The sequence below is a fragment of the Sebastes umbrosus genome, chromosome 19 (genome assembly GCF_015220745.1).
Source record: "Sebastes umbrosus isolate fSebUmb1 chromosome 19, fSebUmb1.pri, whole genome shotgun sequence".
Classification (NCBI taxonomy): Eukaryota; Metazoa; Chordata; class Actinopteri; order Perciformes; family Sebastidae; genus Sebastes; species Sebastes umbrosus.
Window position 1 is genome coordinate 15,790,641 of NC_051287.1, and position 19,025 is coordinate 15,809,665.

General features: G+C 43.3%; 2 protein-coding genes across 2 annotated transcripts in view; both read left to right on the forward strand.

The window, feature by feature from the left end:
- Positions 1-263: 263 nt before the first annotated feature.
- Positions 264-19,025, forward strand: part of grin3a (glutamate receptor, ionotropic, N-methyl-D-aspartate 3A) — a 58,864-nt gene continuing 40,102 nt past the window's right edge. The window contains exons 1-2 of the mRNA XM_037753678.1: positions 264-1,741; positions 15,199-15,959. Of these exons, the coding sequence (XP_037609606.1) occupies positions 956-1,741; positions 15,199-15,959 (1,547 nt within the window). The 5' untranslated portion in view covers positions 264-955. The remainder of the gene's footprint in view (positions 1,742-15,198; positions 15,960-19,025) is intronic.
- On the forward strand, positions 9,174-11,652 carry LOC119478741. The gene is made up of 2 exons (XM_037753677.1): positions 9,174-9,295; positions 9,413-11,652. The coding sequence occupies exon 2, from the start codon at positions 9,491-9,493 to the stop codon at positions 11,231-11,233; it is 1,743 nt and encodes a 580-aa protein (XP_037609605.1). The 5' UTR covers positions 9,174-9,295; positions 9,413-9,490; the 3' UTR covers positions 11,234-11,652.

Below are 19,025 nucleotides of genomic sequence, written 5' to 3' on the forward strand. Positions count from 1 at the left end.
CAGATCTGCATCCAGGCTCCCCCTCCATCCAACCCAATGATTTGTCATTTGCATTTTCCTATACAGGAGCGTTTTGTTTCTTATGTCTATCCATCTATCTATCTATCTATCTATCTATTTATTACTTGTACATTCATCACCAATCCTCCTAACAGTGTTGAAGGGGGTTGGGTGGGGGGGTAAAGTGAGGACGGGGTTAAATCTCATTGGAACGTGCGCAGAACACCGCGCTCTCGTGCCGGAGGTCTCGCCGGCACAAGTGTCTGTACAGAGGTTGACTCGAACCAAGCAGCGCGCGCGCGCGCTCTGGAAAGCTTCTCGTTGTGTTTACTGTAACAAGAGGGAGAAAAAAAATAAACATTTTTTTTTTATTTTTAAATCTTTTTTCATCTCGAAGTAACGTGGCTCCTGCGCTCTGGATGATAATGGGATACATTTCCTTTCGAAGCCATCAGATGTTTCCAGTGGTGGATTTCACTGTTTTGGAATGTGTTTGATGCGCATTAACGTTTTTTTTTTCTTCTCGACATTTTCCTCATCTGGGTTTTTGCCTATACACGCTCTGCTTCATATTTTTCTTCTTCTTGCCACTGGAAAAATATGTGTGGATTTTACCCGTTTTTTTTATTATTATTCCTGCGACCTGTTTCATTAATCTAAAAGGGCTTGAATGAATGATGCAAATCTTTTGAGATGAAAAACAGCACTTTTGGGGATCGTTTTTTGCTTGTGCGCGGCTCGTGCCCAACCTCGCGCCTCAGCAGCCTGTTGTTGTCAGTGGAGAAACGCGCAACTTTGCCTCGAGCTGGAGCCGGAGTTGGAGTTGGTGCAGCAGCTGGTCTGAGCGGCAGCGGCGCACCAGGGCGACGCGCAGGGTGCCAGGAGGGGGACCGACGGAGCGGCCCCGGTGTTCCGCCGCCGTTCTGTGGTTGGACGGTGCAGCTGTGGAGCACGGATGAGGATGAAGATGGTGGTGATGATGATGATGAAGAAGAACGCAGCTCGAGCAGCAGCAGGCACCGGGGTCTCGCCACCATCATCATGTTTACTGCTTCTGTGCGCTCTCGTCTTTCTCCCGCCGCTCCCGTGCGCTCACTCGCACCCGCAGCCGTGCCAGGTGCTGAAACGCATCGGCCACACGGTGCGGGTCGGCGCTCTGCACGTTCAGCCGCGCGTGCTCTCCTCCACCGGCAGCAGCACCGGCTCTGAGGAGGACTGGGACTCGGACCGAGGTTGGACCGGAGAGCGGCGGGTGCTGGAGTTGGAGAAGAAGCAGGTTAAAACAACAACAAGTGCCGGCGCGCCTGGATACGGCAGCCTCAGGACTAGGACCAGGAGTAAGAGCCAGCAGGCTCGGCAGCGCGAGGAGAACAACACCTCGAGGGAGAACCGCGTGTTCGCGCCAAGAGACTCGGTGCTGCTCGCGGTGGAGGCTCTGAACCGGGCCGGGCTGCTGCCATACAATTTGTCCCTGGAGGTCGTCATGGCTGTCGGGTCCGGGCTCGGAGAGTTGCCCTCCTTCTCCTCTTCCTCCTCTACCTCCTCCTCTTCCTCCTCCGAGAGCGAAGACCCGCTGTCGTTCTTGGAGAGCGTGTGTCACACGGTGGTCGTGCAGGGGGTTTCCGCCATGATCTCCTTCCCACGGAACCGGGACGAGTTCGTCAAGTTGGAGTTCGTCTCGCTGGCGCTTCAGGTGCCAGTAGTCAGCGTTGTGCAGAGGGAGTTTACGCGCCACAGTGAGGTAAAAACAAACAAAAAAAGTTAATCCTCCTAAATTACGTGTGAGCTGATGATTACTGCGCATCTGCATACAGCTGTTGCAGATGTTGTATACAGAAAAATACTGTGACAAGTCAGTCAAATCCAATAACATATGGACAGAAAGCAGTTCCACATAACTAGATATTTTTGTGCCACCAGTGAGGTAATACAAAAAAAAGTTATTCCACCTAAATTGCATGTGAGCTGTTGATTACTGCACCTCTGCATACAGCTGTTGCAGATGTTGTATACAGAAAAATACTGTGATAAGTCAGTCAAATCCAATAACATGAACAGAAAGCAGTTCCACATAACTAGATATTTTTGTGCCACCAGTGAGGTAATACAAAAAAAAGTTATTCCACCTAAATTGCATGTGAGCTGTTGATTACTGCACATCTGCATACAGCTGCAGTGACTGTTGCAGATGTTATATACAGAAAAATACTGTGACAAGTCAGTCAAATCCAACAACATATGGACAGAAAGCAGTTACACATAACTAGATAGTTTTGTGCCACCATTGGTCCACATTATTAGACAGAGGCTGGAGGGGGGAACACTTCCTCCTTGGTCTTTTTCCCTCTTTATCCTCCTCTTACTGGTTTCAAATGAAGGACAGAACACATTCTTTTGTCTTCCTTTTCTTGTTCAGCATTCATTTCACCACTCTTGGTTTAAATTGAGCAAGATTAAGCTAAATTGCTGACACAATTTGTGACACAAGCTGATGTTCTTGCATCAAATTGGGGGGAGTCTGCTGAAAAAAAAGCTGCAGCTGCTTCAAAACTGAGACCAAAATTAAAGGGGCATAGAGGAAGCACACGCAGGCTCTGTCCATGGTGCTGAAATCTACCAATAATAATAAGAAGAAAAAGGGACAGGGTGTCTCTTTGCAGAATAGGAGAAGAGTGCATTCTCTCTTCTGTTATAAACAAGGTTTCCAGTACAAAAACAAATGATTGAAGGCTATATGTGCACCCAGCAGCACATGCCCTGAGGTAAATATGCACAAACAAATACTTTGCTGGGATTCAGCATTCCACAAGCAGAGGTTTGACGCTGTGGAGAGAGAGAGAAAGAAAGAGAGAGCACAACAGTATAGGAAAAGAAAGTTAGTTGGAATTGGAACTCTAACCTCAAGCTGTGTTGACATCTACAGTATTGATCTAACGTCTTTCTTTACAACAAATAAATGATGGACTGCCCTTTCTCAATCAGAAACACATATCATAATCATACATTATGTCCAGATGTGAATCCCATACTTGCGGGAGCTGCTGCAGCAGCACCACCAAGTCTAAAGTCAAATCTCTGACTAGATTCTGGCCTATACTGGTATGTCTGTACAAGAAAAACCCATGTTTGCTGAGCCAACCCATAAGCGAGAGCAAGTTGGATAACCCTTTTGGCATTTGGCCTAGTCCAGTGAATGCACACTGAATAGCACACAAGTCAACTGTAGAGAAAATGTTGAAAGCATTTCACTGCTTTTACATTAAAATCAACATTGTTCTTCCTTACCCATTCTGTTGGGTGTTTCGACTACAGTATATGTCCAGTTCTCTTTTAACTAAACATACACAATTGGCAGGAAAACATCATCATAGGAACTTAATCAGTCAGTATAATATAGTCTGACTCTGCAGTGGTATTATCATGTTTTAAATGGCAATTACTATCATATTTGGCTTTAATCAAGAGTTATCCTTATGTAAAGCCAACCTTTGACATAGTGATATGGCATTTTCTATTCAAATGAACTCTCTTGATATGTCATGTGTCTCTCTCTGTAGCTTATCTTGGTTTAATTGCTGTTGTATAATCTCTCATCCACCCCCAAAACATCAAACGTCAATCTGAAAAAAAAAGTGTTAGATTGACAACCTTTCATCTTTAAAAAAGTGCTTTAATCTTTAAAATGGTTTGGTTCACAAGCTGAGGAACTTTGGGAATGTGACGTGTTTGAAGGCAACGATATCCACATAACACACACAGTAGGTTGTTGTCAGTGCCCTCCAAAAGCATAGCTGTTCCAAAATGATCTAACATTATCTGAATGTGATAACACTGATAAAATGCAGCCACGAGATGTCACATTCTCCCTCCCTTGTTCCATTGCATTCACTTCACAACAAGTCGTTGCCAGGCACTTACCGTCAATCTCAGCCATTTATCCTTTTTTTTTCCAACACTAACTGACGACCCAGATACCACGTGATACCAATGTCATTTGACTACTGCCTCACAAGCCTTGTTAGAAGCGGGAACCAAACGTCAGATATTCCTCAGAGAGGTTGCCCCGATAGCTCAGTTGGTAGAGCAGGCGCCCATATATAACAAGGCTGAGTCCTAACCGCGGCGGTCCGGGTTCAAATCCGACCTGCGGCCAGTTCCGCATGTCACCCCCTCTCTCTCACCCTTTCTAAACTGCCTACTGTCCTATCAATATAGGCTTGAAAATGCCCAAAAAAAAAAAGATATTCCACAGAGATAAACAAAACGTTCATTTTGGACACACCAACATTTTTTAAATGATTCATTCACAATCATAATATATATATTATTTTTGTTTTTCAGGAAAAGCCATACTTATATTTGGCACCTTTCTAAAGGCTCTATATAAAAATAAAAGAAAAATGTTAGCAATAAGACCGTTAAGCAATGGCAACTACTTGGTCTAGGATAGGGAAAGATTGCATTCATGTTTGATGAAAATCAATGATGGATGGTAGAAGTCAGGAAGTGTAGCTTGGTGAATTTCATGGATTGAAATTCATGAAACTCTTGTGCCAAATACTCTTAATTGACGATTGTCTGTAGAGTCTGCAGCTGGAATGCGAGAGAGAGAAAATTAGTTAAGTGTAAACACTCTAAATTAATCACTGGGACGGTTCATCAATAACCATTCTCTGGAAAAGACACCTGCTGAGTGTGTGTGTGTCTGTGAGTGTGTGTATTGGTTTGTGTGTACGGTTAGAAATGTCTCATAAGTACAACTATAGACACTCACAACCACAAAATGATTAAATGTAACTATACACTGTAAACCTCTTTAATTGGGTGGCTCTAACAGGGTGGTTATTGCATATCAATGAGTAGCAGTTAGAGTGTGTGTGTGTGTGTGTGACTTTCCACGCACAACCTTCCTGGGAGGGGCAAAGAGCTTCATTGTTTATTTATTTTCTTTCCTACACACACACAGACACACACACACACACAGACACACACACACACACACACAAACACACAAACACACTCCAACCATTAGTTAGACTGAAGGGTTCTGGGACCCTTGCCACCTACTGAGCTATAGTAACGAGTGTGTGTGTGTGTGTGTGTGTGTGTGTGTGTGTGTGTGCGTGCGTGCGTGCGTTCTAATTTCCTGCCCTGTGCACAAGGAAGCATTAGGCTGTAAGCAGTCAGCAGGTGTTTAAAGTCCAAACTGGTTCTTGGAAGTTAAATAACAGGTACAGATATACTGTATAGCAGACAAACCAATAGACAAAGATCGATACAGTGATGGATGTACAGATGGTTAGTTGAATGGATGGGTGGAAAAATGTACTTGGCAATAGACAGGCAAACAAACAGACTGTGCAGAACTCATGTGTGACTTTTGGAGCGATGGCTTAACTCCCCTCTGACCCAATCTAGTTTTACTGGCAAATCCCGACTGAAGGCTGACAGCAACTTCTACGAAACAGAATTATCAAATTGTGAAACTTTTTGAATGTCTTGAGAGGATCTCATTAGTGTTTATTTGGTGACCTTGTCTGACCTTGATTTGTTTGCCTCTAAAACTATAGGTTGAACAAAGTTCACTATTAAAAAATAATATAATGTACCGATGAGCAACCTCTGACTCTGTATCCATGCCCACATTATGTTACGCAAGTGTCGAAATGATGAGGCTGCATTAGAATTATGGACCAAAATATAAAGCGACCTCGGGGTAAAGGGACTAGGTGGGTTGGGAGTAGGTGGTGAGAGGCTTCGGAAGTAGCAAAAGGTTGAGGATTTAGCATATAAAAAGGACTGAGAGACTCCCGGGGAAAGGAGACTCCCTGGGAAAGACCAGTTGTCTCCGATAGGAGGACCGAGTTTTAAAGTGGAAAACTATCTGGCACCAGAGCTTGAGTTAAATTTAGATAGAGCATCTTCACCCACAACTTGAAGCATTTATATATGCAAATATTGGCTGCTACTTAATCCAATTATGTACAAATGTATGCTTTCGCTTTGCATCAAAATTGAAATGTGTTGCAGATATTCTCATTATGTCGAAGGGCATATGTAAAGTACTATATGTGGAATGTGTGCAAAGTAAAGTACAGATGTTTATGAGGTATACACCATGTTACTTGTTCATTAGATACATCTTTAAGATCTAAATTGATGTATAAAAGCTGTGCAATAAATGCCACTTTTGCTAAACTTACCATGTTAAGCTTTTGCAGACAGCATCAGACAGGTGTTCAATTTTTAGGGCTGTGGTTAGTGGTGCTCTACTGGACTGTGTTAGTTTTTTATCAGCTGCAACCAGCAGCTCTACGGCTCACTCTGTCGTTCGTTCGGACGGTCCACTAAAATGTCCCCACCCTTTGGCGGTCACACTTTTCACCCTTGGAGGCTGGAATTTGGCATGGAGGTCAAGTGTGTGGGAGTACGTGGGTGTTTGTGTTCATGCCAATTGGCAAAAAGGGGGTGCGGCAGCGAGAGTGGCCTTAACAAAAAGGCGCATAACTTCTAAACGGATTTGCATACCTTCGCCAAACTCATGAACCATTTGTCGTAGACTCGTGGGAGGCATCATAGCATTGCCCAGCCCCTTTACGTTAGCCCCGCCCCTTTCATAACTCATAAACCATTTGTCCTAGACTCATGTACTATTTGAATGAATGCAGCTGAAGTGCAGGCTTCCTGTCCTCTGTGACAGAAGAGCAAGGGGGAACACTGGAGCACATGCACATAGAAACACACAACCCATTTTCATCCATGTCAGGCAGACGCTTTGAACCTGACAGAGCTAAATCGGGACTTGTGCCTCGGTATCAGACGCTGAGGTACGTGACAAAGTGGTGGTATTTGACGACCTGAACAGGCTGCACACCCTGCGTGCTGTTATTGGCTGGAGATTACACCCCCACGTGGGGCCCAAACGCTCTTTTCTGACGCCCCAGAAGAGTCCCGAACACAACAAAATAAGAAGAAAAGAGAAAAAAACAGGCAGAGGTCAGGGTCTCCGCAGATACAGACACTGCCACACACTAATCGTGGGTCATAAGTGATGATTGAGAGGGATTATTCCTGCATATTAATCCTTTTTAAGCCATGCCCCCTTTCATAACTCATGAACAGTTTCTTGTAGAAACTTGTGAGAGGCAACATTGGTCTCAGCAGAGAGTTCCTTTTTCGTTTTGCCATAGATGTCAAGTGTTTGAGAGGTTGTGTGTGTGAACGCATGCACATACGGATGTGTGTGCGTACGTGGTTGTGAATTTGTGTTTGTTACAAGTGTTACTAGAAACTACAGTGTATAAAATGTTGCAGTCTGAACATGTTTTTAGCAGGACAGAGTCGACAAAGTGTAAACACTTCATTGGCTTTGGAACAACTTCATCACAGTTACTAAAGCTGTCTCACAATTGGGCCATATTGAACGCCATTAATCAGAATTTGTCAATGTCAAATATAGCAATTAGCACTTTCCTTCTACTCAGCATGCAGCACCTTTACATGACCCACCTTTGTAGTTCTTTCAATAACAAATTAAGTAAAGTCCTGTTCCATGACCATTTTTGTCTAACCTCTGTGTTGGGTGTGTGTGGGTGAGTAGACGTGTTAGCTTTCACGTGCTTCACATATCCAACAGTGAGTTTAGCCTAAGGGGCAGCGGGCTCTGTGATGGAAGGGTGGTAGTAGTAACTCAGAGATGGTTTTTGTAATGCATATTTTAACCGTGAAACAAAACACACTTGTGTTCTTTTCAATTAGATGCTGGTAAATTAATTTGCAGATCACGCTGATTAGGATATTGGGGGTAATTATGTCCTCAGAATCTATCCAGGGATAGCAGATGAATGATTTGCTTTGCTGACAAAGGGGGAGAGTAAGTGGAGTTTCTCATTGTCCCTTCATAAATAACGCTGGCAGTGACATAATGAGGCCAGTAGGATGAATGTATGAGAGCTATGGGTAGGTCTAGATGGTGTTAGGGGTTGAGGCTAAGGAACAATAGTGAAACCCTTAAGATTTGAACATTTTGCAACATTTGCAAGATATATTGTTTTTGTTTTTTTTGCTAAATCAACATTTTTTTGTAAATTATTCAAAGGACGGGACAGTGTTCTATATGTTTACTTCTGCAATCTTGTAAAAACAAAATACCAGAAACCCATTTAAATCAGTTTTCACACTTTCCCCACAATGAATCATCTAATCAAGGAAAGATCAATACCAAGTAATTTATTTGATTTGTCCACTGGGGCTCATGATTCTGCCAGTCCCTGCAGTTTTACCATAAAGCAAGGCATGCAAGTTTCTTCACGTTAAAAAAAACAAACTCACAGCAAATGTATTTGGGCCGCGGAAGTCACAGATTTCTGAAGAGAGAAGAGTGATGAAAGAGAGCAGAGTGACAACAAAGCTGGGATTTCCCAGTTCGGCGAAAGCAGCAGATCTCTGTATTTATGAAAGAGAGCAGGCATCCGCATTCCCTGGCAAATTTCTGTCTGTTTATTTACACGAGGAACAAAGAGGGGGTTACAGATTTTATGGTGATCACAGTGCAGAAGTGCTGGAGCTGAGAATAAATCCCCCAATCCTCCTGGGGGATGAGAGGAGGTGAGAGTCTGATGCCCGGTGGACTGCATTACCATTTCTTTCCCTGAAACAGGACTTCTAAAACTGAAATAAAACACATAGTATTGCGTCTGTTGGTGCTTTTGTCGCAGAAACAACCCATCCGTGAATAGGCTACACAATAAGCAGATGAATAAGAATTATCTTATTTGCATGCCCATTGGGTAGAGTGATTAATGGGATAAATGAAATTAACCAATAGATTAATCTAATGGACTTTTAGTGCAAAGCTTGTGGAAAAGTTGTAAAGTCAATTAAACAGAGATGCTGAGGGCCTTTTAAGTGTGTGTAGTTCTGTGTGTGTTTGCGTGTGTTTGTGTGTGTGTGTGTGCGTGTGTGCGTGTGTGTGTGTGTGTCTGCGTGTTCACGTGTGTGTGTGTTCAGTGTGCACGTGTGTGTGCAGGTGTGTGTTTGGGTGTTTGGGTGACATCACAGCAGTGGTGACATCACAGCAGTGGCGACATCATCAGTGCATGGTGACATCACCAGATGGAACACTGATGGATTAAAGGAGTGGTGACATCAGTTGTGACATCATAAAGGAGCGGTGACATCATAAAGGAGTGACATTCAGGAGAGAGTCCCAGAATCACACAACTGTAGTTGAATCTGAAGACTCGATCAGACGAAACACATCGACTGAGAGAAGCAGTTCTCTCAAGAGAAAGAGGTATGAATTTTATGAATGCATTGCTTTAGATTAAAATTAGCCTCAACATTTAAATGCAGCTTACATGTTAGTTAATAATAATTAGGGCTGCAACTAACGATTATTTTCACTCATCAGACTATCTACTGAGAGAAGCAGTGCATTTCTCTCCAAAAACCACAAAGCATCGACAAGAATTGACCGTAAATCAGCATCATGGTATCATCAAGAACTTCCCAGCCAGAAGCCATCATGCCCGAGTTCAACGTCCGTCGCGCTGTTTCCAAGCTGCTCAACTCCTTCTTTAAGGGGATGACAGCAGATCAGTGGGGATTTTTGAAATCCGGCAGCCCCGACGACGCCACTATGACCATGATGGGAGAGTTGCTGTTGGACATGACAGCGGCCTTGACAAAAGCTTTCCTGAAATCTCTCGGGAGCAGGACCCTGACGTCTGAGGACGACGTCCAAATCAATCTGGGCAACACCATCTCTCAGGGTTTTGCCGAAGCTCTGGGCATCGACGTCTCGGTTCAGTGTCCAAGCTCCAAAAGTTTGACGACATTGATCTCTGAAGAGGTTTCAGAGAGCGTCCGAAGTGCCCTCTCCAGCCCCGAGGGCATAGTTCAGCGCCTCACTCCTCCCAGCAGACTCAACAACATGATTCTGCACGCCTGCAAAATGTGCCAGGCGTTCATCGGCAAGATGAAGTCGGTGTTCTCGCCTCGACCGCGCAAGCAGAGGACCATCTGCGAACAATCAGATGTGGAACCGGAACCCTCAGACGCCGAAGACCGCCATGCGGCGACGCCTTTGTCGGACGTCGTGATTGCGATGGAAGACATCATGTATGTCAAAATCATCATCAAGACGCAGTTGAACGACATCACCGAACCTCTCTTGGTTGACGTGCCGGACTCCGAGTACACGGTGCTGCAGTCTCAAAACTCTCGGGAGATTGAAGACGTCGCAGAAGAAATCGCTCGGAGTATTGCCGAAGATGCTATAAGACCGACTCCGTCGGCGCAGAAGAGCAAACGCTCCAAGAAAAGCATCGGAAGCAAAATTAAGAAGCTTCTGGCAAAGTGCTTTGCCAAAACGTGCATCCATCGCATCGTGGCACAGATGAGGAAAAGATTCCACCGGGGATCCAAAGTTCACAGCCGAGAGTCGGCAAAGTCTCTCACAAAGAAGATTAACGATCTGATGAAACAACCAGAAAACCGTGATCTTCTGGGACTCGGCACTCCAGTCATAAACATTCCCCCCGGTCGTGTCTTGGAGTTCACAAAGGTCTTAAGTGATCTCCTCTACACACATATCACACACGGGCCAGAGATCATCCCCGAGCCGGTGATACGTGCCAACATGCGCGCCGACTTGCAGCGGAAGGTGCTCGGTTTCCTGTGTCTGGCCAGATGGTGGCAGATCTTTCAGTCCGACGACTACGTCGACAATATGAGACACGCCATACTGGGGACTAAACCCAGGGCCAAGAAACCTTTGGCAATCGCTGCACCACCTGCCCTGGAATCCATGACGAAGATTCGTGATGACTATGCAAGGCGAGTGCGGAAAGAAAAAAAAAAAAACTGCGTCGAGGTGATCTTGGAGAGGCTGGTCACGCGGATCTTCAAGAAGGCAAAAGTGACCTGGACCGTTTCAAACGTCCAGGACATCATCCACCGCCTTTTTGAACAAACGTGGGCCGAAGTCGAGGGTCTCGATTTCGATTCCAGCCCAGAAGCATTGGAAAACCTCGAAAAGGCCATTTACCGGGACCTGATTAAGACGTGGGGCAATGCGATGTGGGTGCTAGTGTCCTTGAAAGGGGATCAACCGGCAGTCGGAGAGCGTATCGCCTCAGCCGTCAAAGGTCACCTGATGGCACCACCGAGACAGAGGTGCTGCATGTGCAGGTGCTTCTCTTCTATGCTCACCGCCATGACGAGGTGGTAAGGTGTTTTTTATGGGTTTTCTCCGGGGGCTCCGGTTTATCCCACATATTGTGAATAATTGGACTTATTCTATAGATAAAAAATGTCTTCAATGTGTCATTCATCTTGAAGGAAAAATTGAATTTTTTCTACAGAATGAATGCGAGGGCTTGAGCTCTCAGTGCCACCTCAGTAGTTAGTGTTGTCTACTGTTGTGTTACGCACGGGTTCGATCTGGGTGATCCAGTTCTCCCACAATCAGTGCATAATAATGAACATCTAATTAAAAACAATAAATAATAATATAAATAAATAATATTCATTCATTTCTGCTCATGTCTCTCATCATTTGCTGTAAATATTCAACTCAGACTGAAGTTCTGCTGATTCAGTGAACTTGTATAAAGTGCAAAAATAAAGTACAAAGAAAAGTGTGTTTTGCACACTCTCTTCCATCATATACACTAATCTTAATTATTGCTAATTTTAATGAGTTTACCTGCCTGACTGTAAACATGTAGAGAATTATTGTAAAGGAGAATCAGGTTTCTTTTCTGTATTAGCTCATACAGTCTGGAAATAGCTATTAATATTTAAAACCACGTCTATTCCTGACCGATCAGAACTGTTGTAATTAAAGGTCATTAAACCTTATTTATTATGTTTATATATTTATTTACTGACACCTTCACTGTAAGGTGTATCAAGACATATCACAATGATGGTGTATTGTTTTACTAGGAACATAAATGCACTCTTATTCAATGACAATAAACAAGGTTATTTTAAGGAGACGTGTGTTTTTAAGTGTAAAGATAACTCATACATTTGTTTGTTCAATAAGCCTATAAATGTGGGGGACCACAGCTGTCCACATTCTGCAGACAGGTTCAGGTGAGTTTACCAGGTCAAAAAGTGACCGTGAGAGAGCTGGAAAGCATCTCCATCACTCAAGGCGGAGGGAGCACACACAGTGACGGTGTAAAGATGGACAAAACAATCTAATACAGGAAGTGATTATGTTGATGTTGTGCTTTTATTATGTTGTGCTTTTATTTTATAATGCAGTTAGGGCCCAAACGAGACCTTAGTGTGTGTGTGCAGATGTGTGTATGTGTGTGTAGTGTGCACGTGTGTGTGTGCATGTTTGTGTGTGTGTGTGTGTGTGTAGTGTGAGCATGTGTGTGTGAGTAGTGTGTGCGTGTGTGTGTGTGTGTGTGTGTGTGTGTGTGTGTGTGTGTTAGTGCATGACAGATTGATTGCCTGGGTGACTGGTATGTAGGGTACAGTATGCCAAGGTACACCGGAGCAGATCTATCTGGCAGCTCAGTATTACAGGGATGACCGTGTCAACTGTGAAACGTATCAGCTCTGATCTTCTGGCTTACTGTCATCCTGTAGGTGCAATGCACTGTGTGTGTAGAGTAGGTTTCTGCTCCGATCATAATGGCACTGAAGAACTCAATGGACCCTGTCGATGGTTTCAGCCAATTACCTACAAATCGTACGCATTTTGTATTACTGTCAAACATTTATTATAGCATAGAACCATTTTTTTTTAAGATTAATGTCCAACCTTGTAGAAAGTGAGGGTGAGGTATGAAAATTAGTGCTTAACTTGGTTTAGTCACCTTTATTTCAATATTATTTTCTGTTTTTGGAATTATTATTTTCAGTTGCAGTTTGGTTAGGCTTAGGCACCAAAACTACAATGTTAGGTTTAGGGAAAATACACATACAGTACATATACTTATACAGTATCTATGTGTGTCCAGGTCAGGTGCAAAGTTGTTGGCTACGGACACCTGGTTGCTTGTCTCTGCCATGCTACAGTATATACTAGGGATTTGATGGTGAGGAAATTTTCCCACCGGTTAATAAACTTGTGATAACACTGGTGTTACCGATTACACAGGACATTTTACAAGAAATGACAACAGTCAACATGTGCAATGCGCTTACTTTGATCTTTACCGTTGGGTGGCAGTGTGTCTGGTCCAGCTTTCGCTGCGGGGCCGCAGGTTTAACACGGGACTGCACCCCAGAAAGCGTTGTTTGTGTCCTTTGTGAAACCAAGTCAGTATTGGCTTATTTTGATTTTCTTTTGTTACCTAACTTACATACCCCACCTGCATAAGTTATGTAAAAAACATACTTATTTTACTTAACATACATACTTATTTTAACCCAAACCACAATCTTTTCCTAAATCCAGTCAAGTAGTATTGTTACCTAAACCTAATCAGTTCAAACATACTCATTTTAACCCAGACAGTGATCCTTTCTTAAACCTAACTAGCGTCTGGAAACGATGCTGATGAGAGCGGAGATAGTGAACCAAAACAGTAAAGTTGTGGGGTGAAAACAAATATTTGAAAGTTGGGTAATAATTTTATTTGCTTATCATTTGTCTCCTGGGTTGATCCTCTGATAACATACAGTAGTTATCAATGCAAAAACCAAGAAGACTTGTGAAATCGGTCCTTGCTTTCAACCTTACACAAAAGATAACATCATCTCTGACCTAAAATAAATAAAGGCGATGGACTTTTCATTGCCGATTAGCTATCTCAAGCTAATTTATAGGCTCTCAAAGGTGATTTAACAAACTGAAATTAAATCAAATCAACTGTAGCCTGGGAGGAGGAAAATCAATCTAAAAGGTACTATAGAGTTTGGAAAATGGTCCGCAACAATATAGAGAATAAAGAACTTGTCACTGATGGGCTGATTCATGTAATTGTAAAAACTGCATGGTCCTTTAACAGGATATAGTCTATTGTTGTTCTCTTCTGAAGGTGGTAAAGGCCAATTTAAAACATCACTTACAGAAAGCCCCAAACTACAAGGCAAGCAAGCACTCAGCCTCTTATTTTATAATACAAACTATAGTGTAATAGTAATGTTGGGATCCCGCTTATTTCAGAATCCCAACATTATACCATATGCATATCTTTGGTGAATATACTGCAGAAATTTATGTTGGATATAAAACAGAGCATATCAAGCTTCTCATTTTAGTATCTTTGTAGAGCATTAAGCCATTCGATGGATGGTTTCATCATCACAGCACCTGACTCCACAATGGGACCACACTTTTATCATTCCTGGTCCAGGTGGAAATCACACACACCACTGCCGTTCTCATTGATCTGTCCAGGCCTCATCAATCAACTGATGAATTCATGAATCGCAAAAGCGGAGGTGTGAATTAAATGAAACGGAATTGACCAAGCACAGTGTATGAAAGGCCCAGTTGAGTTTCTCCAGGTTTTAGGTGTTGATTAAATCACAAATACAATACACGCAAAAATAGATGTAGCGTGTTCCTCATGATGTGAATAATGATATTCATGGGAGCAGGTAAGTGGAGGCTGAAATCCATTATATCCAGCAGACTGTGTTTGTTCTCGAGGAACCAAATTGAATTCTAGGGTAGAAAGTAATTCTGCAGTTGGATTTATAACCTTTTCTGTCTTTCTTTCTTTCCTTCTTTCCTCCGCTCTACTACATCTGTTTCTCCTTCCTGGTGCCCCATCTTCCTATTCTCACTCCTCTCTAACCTTCTCCCCTCTTCCTTAATGTTGCACCTAACCTACTCCTCCACCATCCCGCCATTGTCCTTATTTTGCCTTTTCTCCATCTCATTTTGCCATTTCTCGCAATCCCTTCATTCCAAAAAACATCCTCTAATGTTTTTCTCCTATCTCTCTGCCCTTTATGAAATCCAACTGACCTTCACCGACCTTTTGTCCTCCCCATCACTACTTGTTTATCACTCCGGTCACCCTTACATTTCCAATCCCTCTATTTCCTCCTGTTTATTTAACTGTCCCTCATCTCTATCCCAATCCCATATGCCTCAATCTCATCCATGACTTTTACGATCTCTTAAATCTTCCTCACCCTTCTCCGTAATTCCTTTCTTTTCCCTTCCCCCAAATCACTTGCCCATTCACCCGTTCCCTTTTTACAATCTCCCCGCAGAATCCTCTCCATTTTCAACTGGCGATGCGGACTGTGGAGGCCCCGCCATCCCATCTCCTCTCTAACCTGCTGATGATGAATGGCTGGTTGGACTTCAGTATTCTGCTCTGTCAGGAATGGGACATTAGCGACTTCCTCCTCCTCATCAAGAACAATACCCGCTTCCACCTGGGCACTCTTGTCAATCTGACAACCACCGCCTCAACCTTGTCGCCAGCTTCATCTTCATCATCACACTCAGGAGCGGCATCAGGCATCGCAACAGGAGCAGAGTCATCGTCATCATCATCATCATCATCGTCGTCTTTGCCTTACTTCTCCCCCGCTGCCTCATCCTCCTCTTCTTCTTCGTCCACTTCCTCCTCTAAGTCGGACCAGCAGCAAGCTCTCATGCGGCAGTTGGAGCGCCTGAGGGAACCTTCGTCCACAAGGGGAGTGGTGACATTTGGGTGCGAGATTCGCGAAGTGCGGCGTCTGTGGACGCTGGTGAGTCGGATGACGCTCCCGGAGTTTCACTGGGTTTTGGGGGACAGCCAGAATGTGGCCGAGCTGAGAACAGAGGGGTTGCCCCTGGGGCTGCTGGCGCACGGGATCATGGGGTCCCCTTCTCTGGATCACTACGTTCAAGACTCGGTGGAGCTGGTCGCGCGGGCGGTGGGCAGTGCAGCCCAGGAGAATCCTGCCCTGGCACTCATACCTGGGACTACTAACTGTATGGATGTACAACAGAGCAACGGCAGCTCGGGGCAATACTTGTCAAGGTAGGGAACCATAATTTACTATCATTAGAGGCAGAGAAAATATTGTTTTTAAGTTTTAACAAAGTTGCTGTTGTGCAATGATTTGATTGAAAGCCAGACTGAAAAGGTCTACTTATTGAGATAATATGACAATTGATCATACATTAGTTTTTCCCAATACTTTTTCAGACTAAGTAGTTGAAATTGATTTGTAGCTATTGAGTTCAAGTAAATCGCCCCCGTGTGCAAACATTTCCATATGGTAGGTCAACCCAAACTCATTGGAAGACGTTTAAATAGCACGACATTGCAAGGAAATTCTGCGTGCCATGAGAACGCATTTTATGCTTTTCGCAAGTGGATTTAATGCCACGCAGCAAAATTACAATAAGTTAGGTTTAGGCAACAAAACCACTTAGTTAGGTTTAGAAAAAATGTCATGGTTGGGCTTGAAATAAGTATGTAAACTAAGTAAAATACATATGCAAACAAAGTAACAGAAATACGTAAAACACGTCATGTAACTAACGGAACTTCAAAATAACTCAAAATTTTTTGGGACACATACACCAGTCTGCTGGTTGAAAGTCCTGTGTTTGTTGGACCCATCCATCTCCCCATTCAGTGTATTATTTTGAAAAAAAAAAATTCTCATTCAAGAATTGAGTCAAAGCGAATGAGAAAAACTGTAAAATCACACCAATAGAAGGATCAGGCATTGCAATTTACTTGCTAACTTTGTCCGTCTACTGTGTGGAGTTGCCTGGGGATCATACAGTGGGGTTTTTAGATCAATTTTGCTGAAAACAGCTGCCTGTCGCATTCAAAAACCTGGGTCATCTCCACCCAACCGCTCTCACTCTCCAATACTTCCCACCCCTCACACCCTCTCTCTCCAAGGTGCTGTTTGTGATTCAGCTTCCTGTTTCTACTTTATCTCCTCTATAATCCTTTCGTTGTGGGAGACTGCTCTTCTCTCACAACATGCAGAATTTTGGTTTACAGCAATGTCAGTCTGCAACTTGCCACAGAAACACACATTCATTCATACACATCTGCGAAAGGCGCATGCATGCACGAGCACGCAGCGTATTCGAACGCACTCTATATACACTCAGTAACTGCAGCAGTGTGGTGAAAGGATAACGTGTGATGAATTGCATTTAGCAGCAGCGCCGTAATCTGCAGCTGGGCCACTCTACTTTATAGTGCTACAGTAAGATATGAGTGATGGAGAGTGTGTGATCACACACCACTACATTACCATAAGAGTCTGACCTTTCCTACTGAGATTCTCCTCAAAACACCTGAATCAGCAGAGTGATCGTCCCAGGAAGAGGATTATTTGAACGTGATGAGCTTGTTGAGGCTGGAGGAGACTTTTGATTGTGTTTTTTCATTTCTTTGGTTCATTTTAAGCTGATATTAAGTGTTGATTAGTCTGCAAGTGTTTTACATAATATCACCTTTTACCAAGTTTATAAGAGCCCTGTTCCTTGAACCTGTGAAGGCAGGGGATTTACCCATACAGGTTTAGTTTCCACTGTTTGGAAATTTGTCTAATCCAAGCTGTTACACACACCAGCAATATATGATATACTCTGACTAGCCGTAGATGCTGGAGAAAAGGGAAAAGGATGTAGGTTTGTATGTAACTTAGGGCTGCACAATTAATCAAATATTAATCACGATCACGATTTTTTGGCTGCCCACAATTAAATGAACATGATCGACTGCAATGTTTATGTTTAAAATGCATGCTCTGTTTTGGCTTCACTTTTGGAGAGCTGTCATGCCCATAGACTGTATAGAAGAAGTGGACTTAGTCGCCATGACGTCACCCATTTGTTTGTGGACTGCCGTTTTGAAGCCTCGAGTTCTGCATTTTGGCCGTTGCCATCTTGGTCTTTGGCCGTCGACATCTTGGTTTCTGGTTGTCGCCATCTTTGTTTTTGGCCATCCGCATCTTGGTTCTTGGCCGTCGTCATCTTGGTTCTTGGCCGTCGTCATCTTGGTTTTTGGCCATCCGCATCTTGGTTCTTGGCCGTCGTCATCTTGGTTCTTGGCCGTCGTCATCTTGGTTTTTGGCCGTCTCCATCTTGGTTTTTGACCATCGTTTTTTTTGGAACAAGAAGTGACACAAGAGGGTTGAGCTAGGTACACCTGAATGCTGAATAAAAAATTTTTTGGCAACCAAAATGTTACAATTGACTTTGATGACATGTAAACACATTGTGAAAGGGTTAAAGTTCTAAGACAAACACACAGACAACTCCCAAGCCCGAAAGTGTTGGTCCAAGTTGATTTTGCTTCTAGGAGATGCACTGTGAATAAGGACCTTTAGGCGTCTTATTTTGATGCAAAGATTTGTAAATTACCAGAAATGTAGCTCAACATGGAAAGGAAAGCAGCACTCTGTTCATTTATTTGTAAAAATGCAATACAAATAATTTGTCCCTAAAATCAATGAATGAATCGTGATTAATAATCGTGATCTCGATATTGATTAAAGTAATCATGATTATTATTTTGCCCATAATCATGCAGCCCTAATGTAAACTGCAAAAATCCCAAAAATCTGTTTATCATCAGAATGTTATTCCTTTTTTGTAAACCACTTTTTGTAAAGCTGTTGGATTGTGTGGACTGCCCCATCACATTCACGCTACAGGGATTAATAGATGTTGACTTATTGTCCTTTTTCCAATTTTCCGTGTGTCTCTCTAGGTTATAAAGATTGGCGATAAATTGAATCAGGGTCGTGATCATCATCTATTACCATTAAATTCTGTTGTGCAGTCTAACAATTTCAGTGGTTTCCTTTTCTTTCTGAAATGGACCTTAATCTGATTGTGGAGGCAGCGTAGTTTAGTTGTCAGATACACTGAGCTGTCACCTGTATCTCTTTTTCACCTATAAAAGAGTCTGATTCCTGTGGAGTTTCAATGCGGCACCACCTGTGGGTGCAAGGAGTTGTTTTACGTGTTTCTTGTGCTCACCAATAAGCTAGAAACCAGTGTTTTGGTTGTCGCAAATACAGCCATACACTACTCCACACCCTATCTATTGTTTTCTACTAAGCACATG

What these genes read in the sequence shown, in the direction of transcription:
- LOC119478741 (XM_037753677.1), top strand. Translation starts at nt 9,491, where the DNA reads ATGGTATCATCAAGAACTTCCCAGCCAGAAGCCATCATGCCCGAGTTC.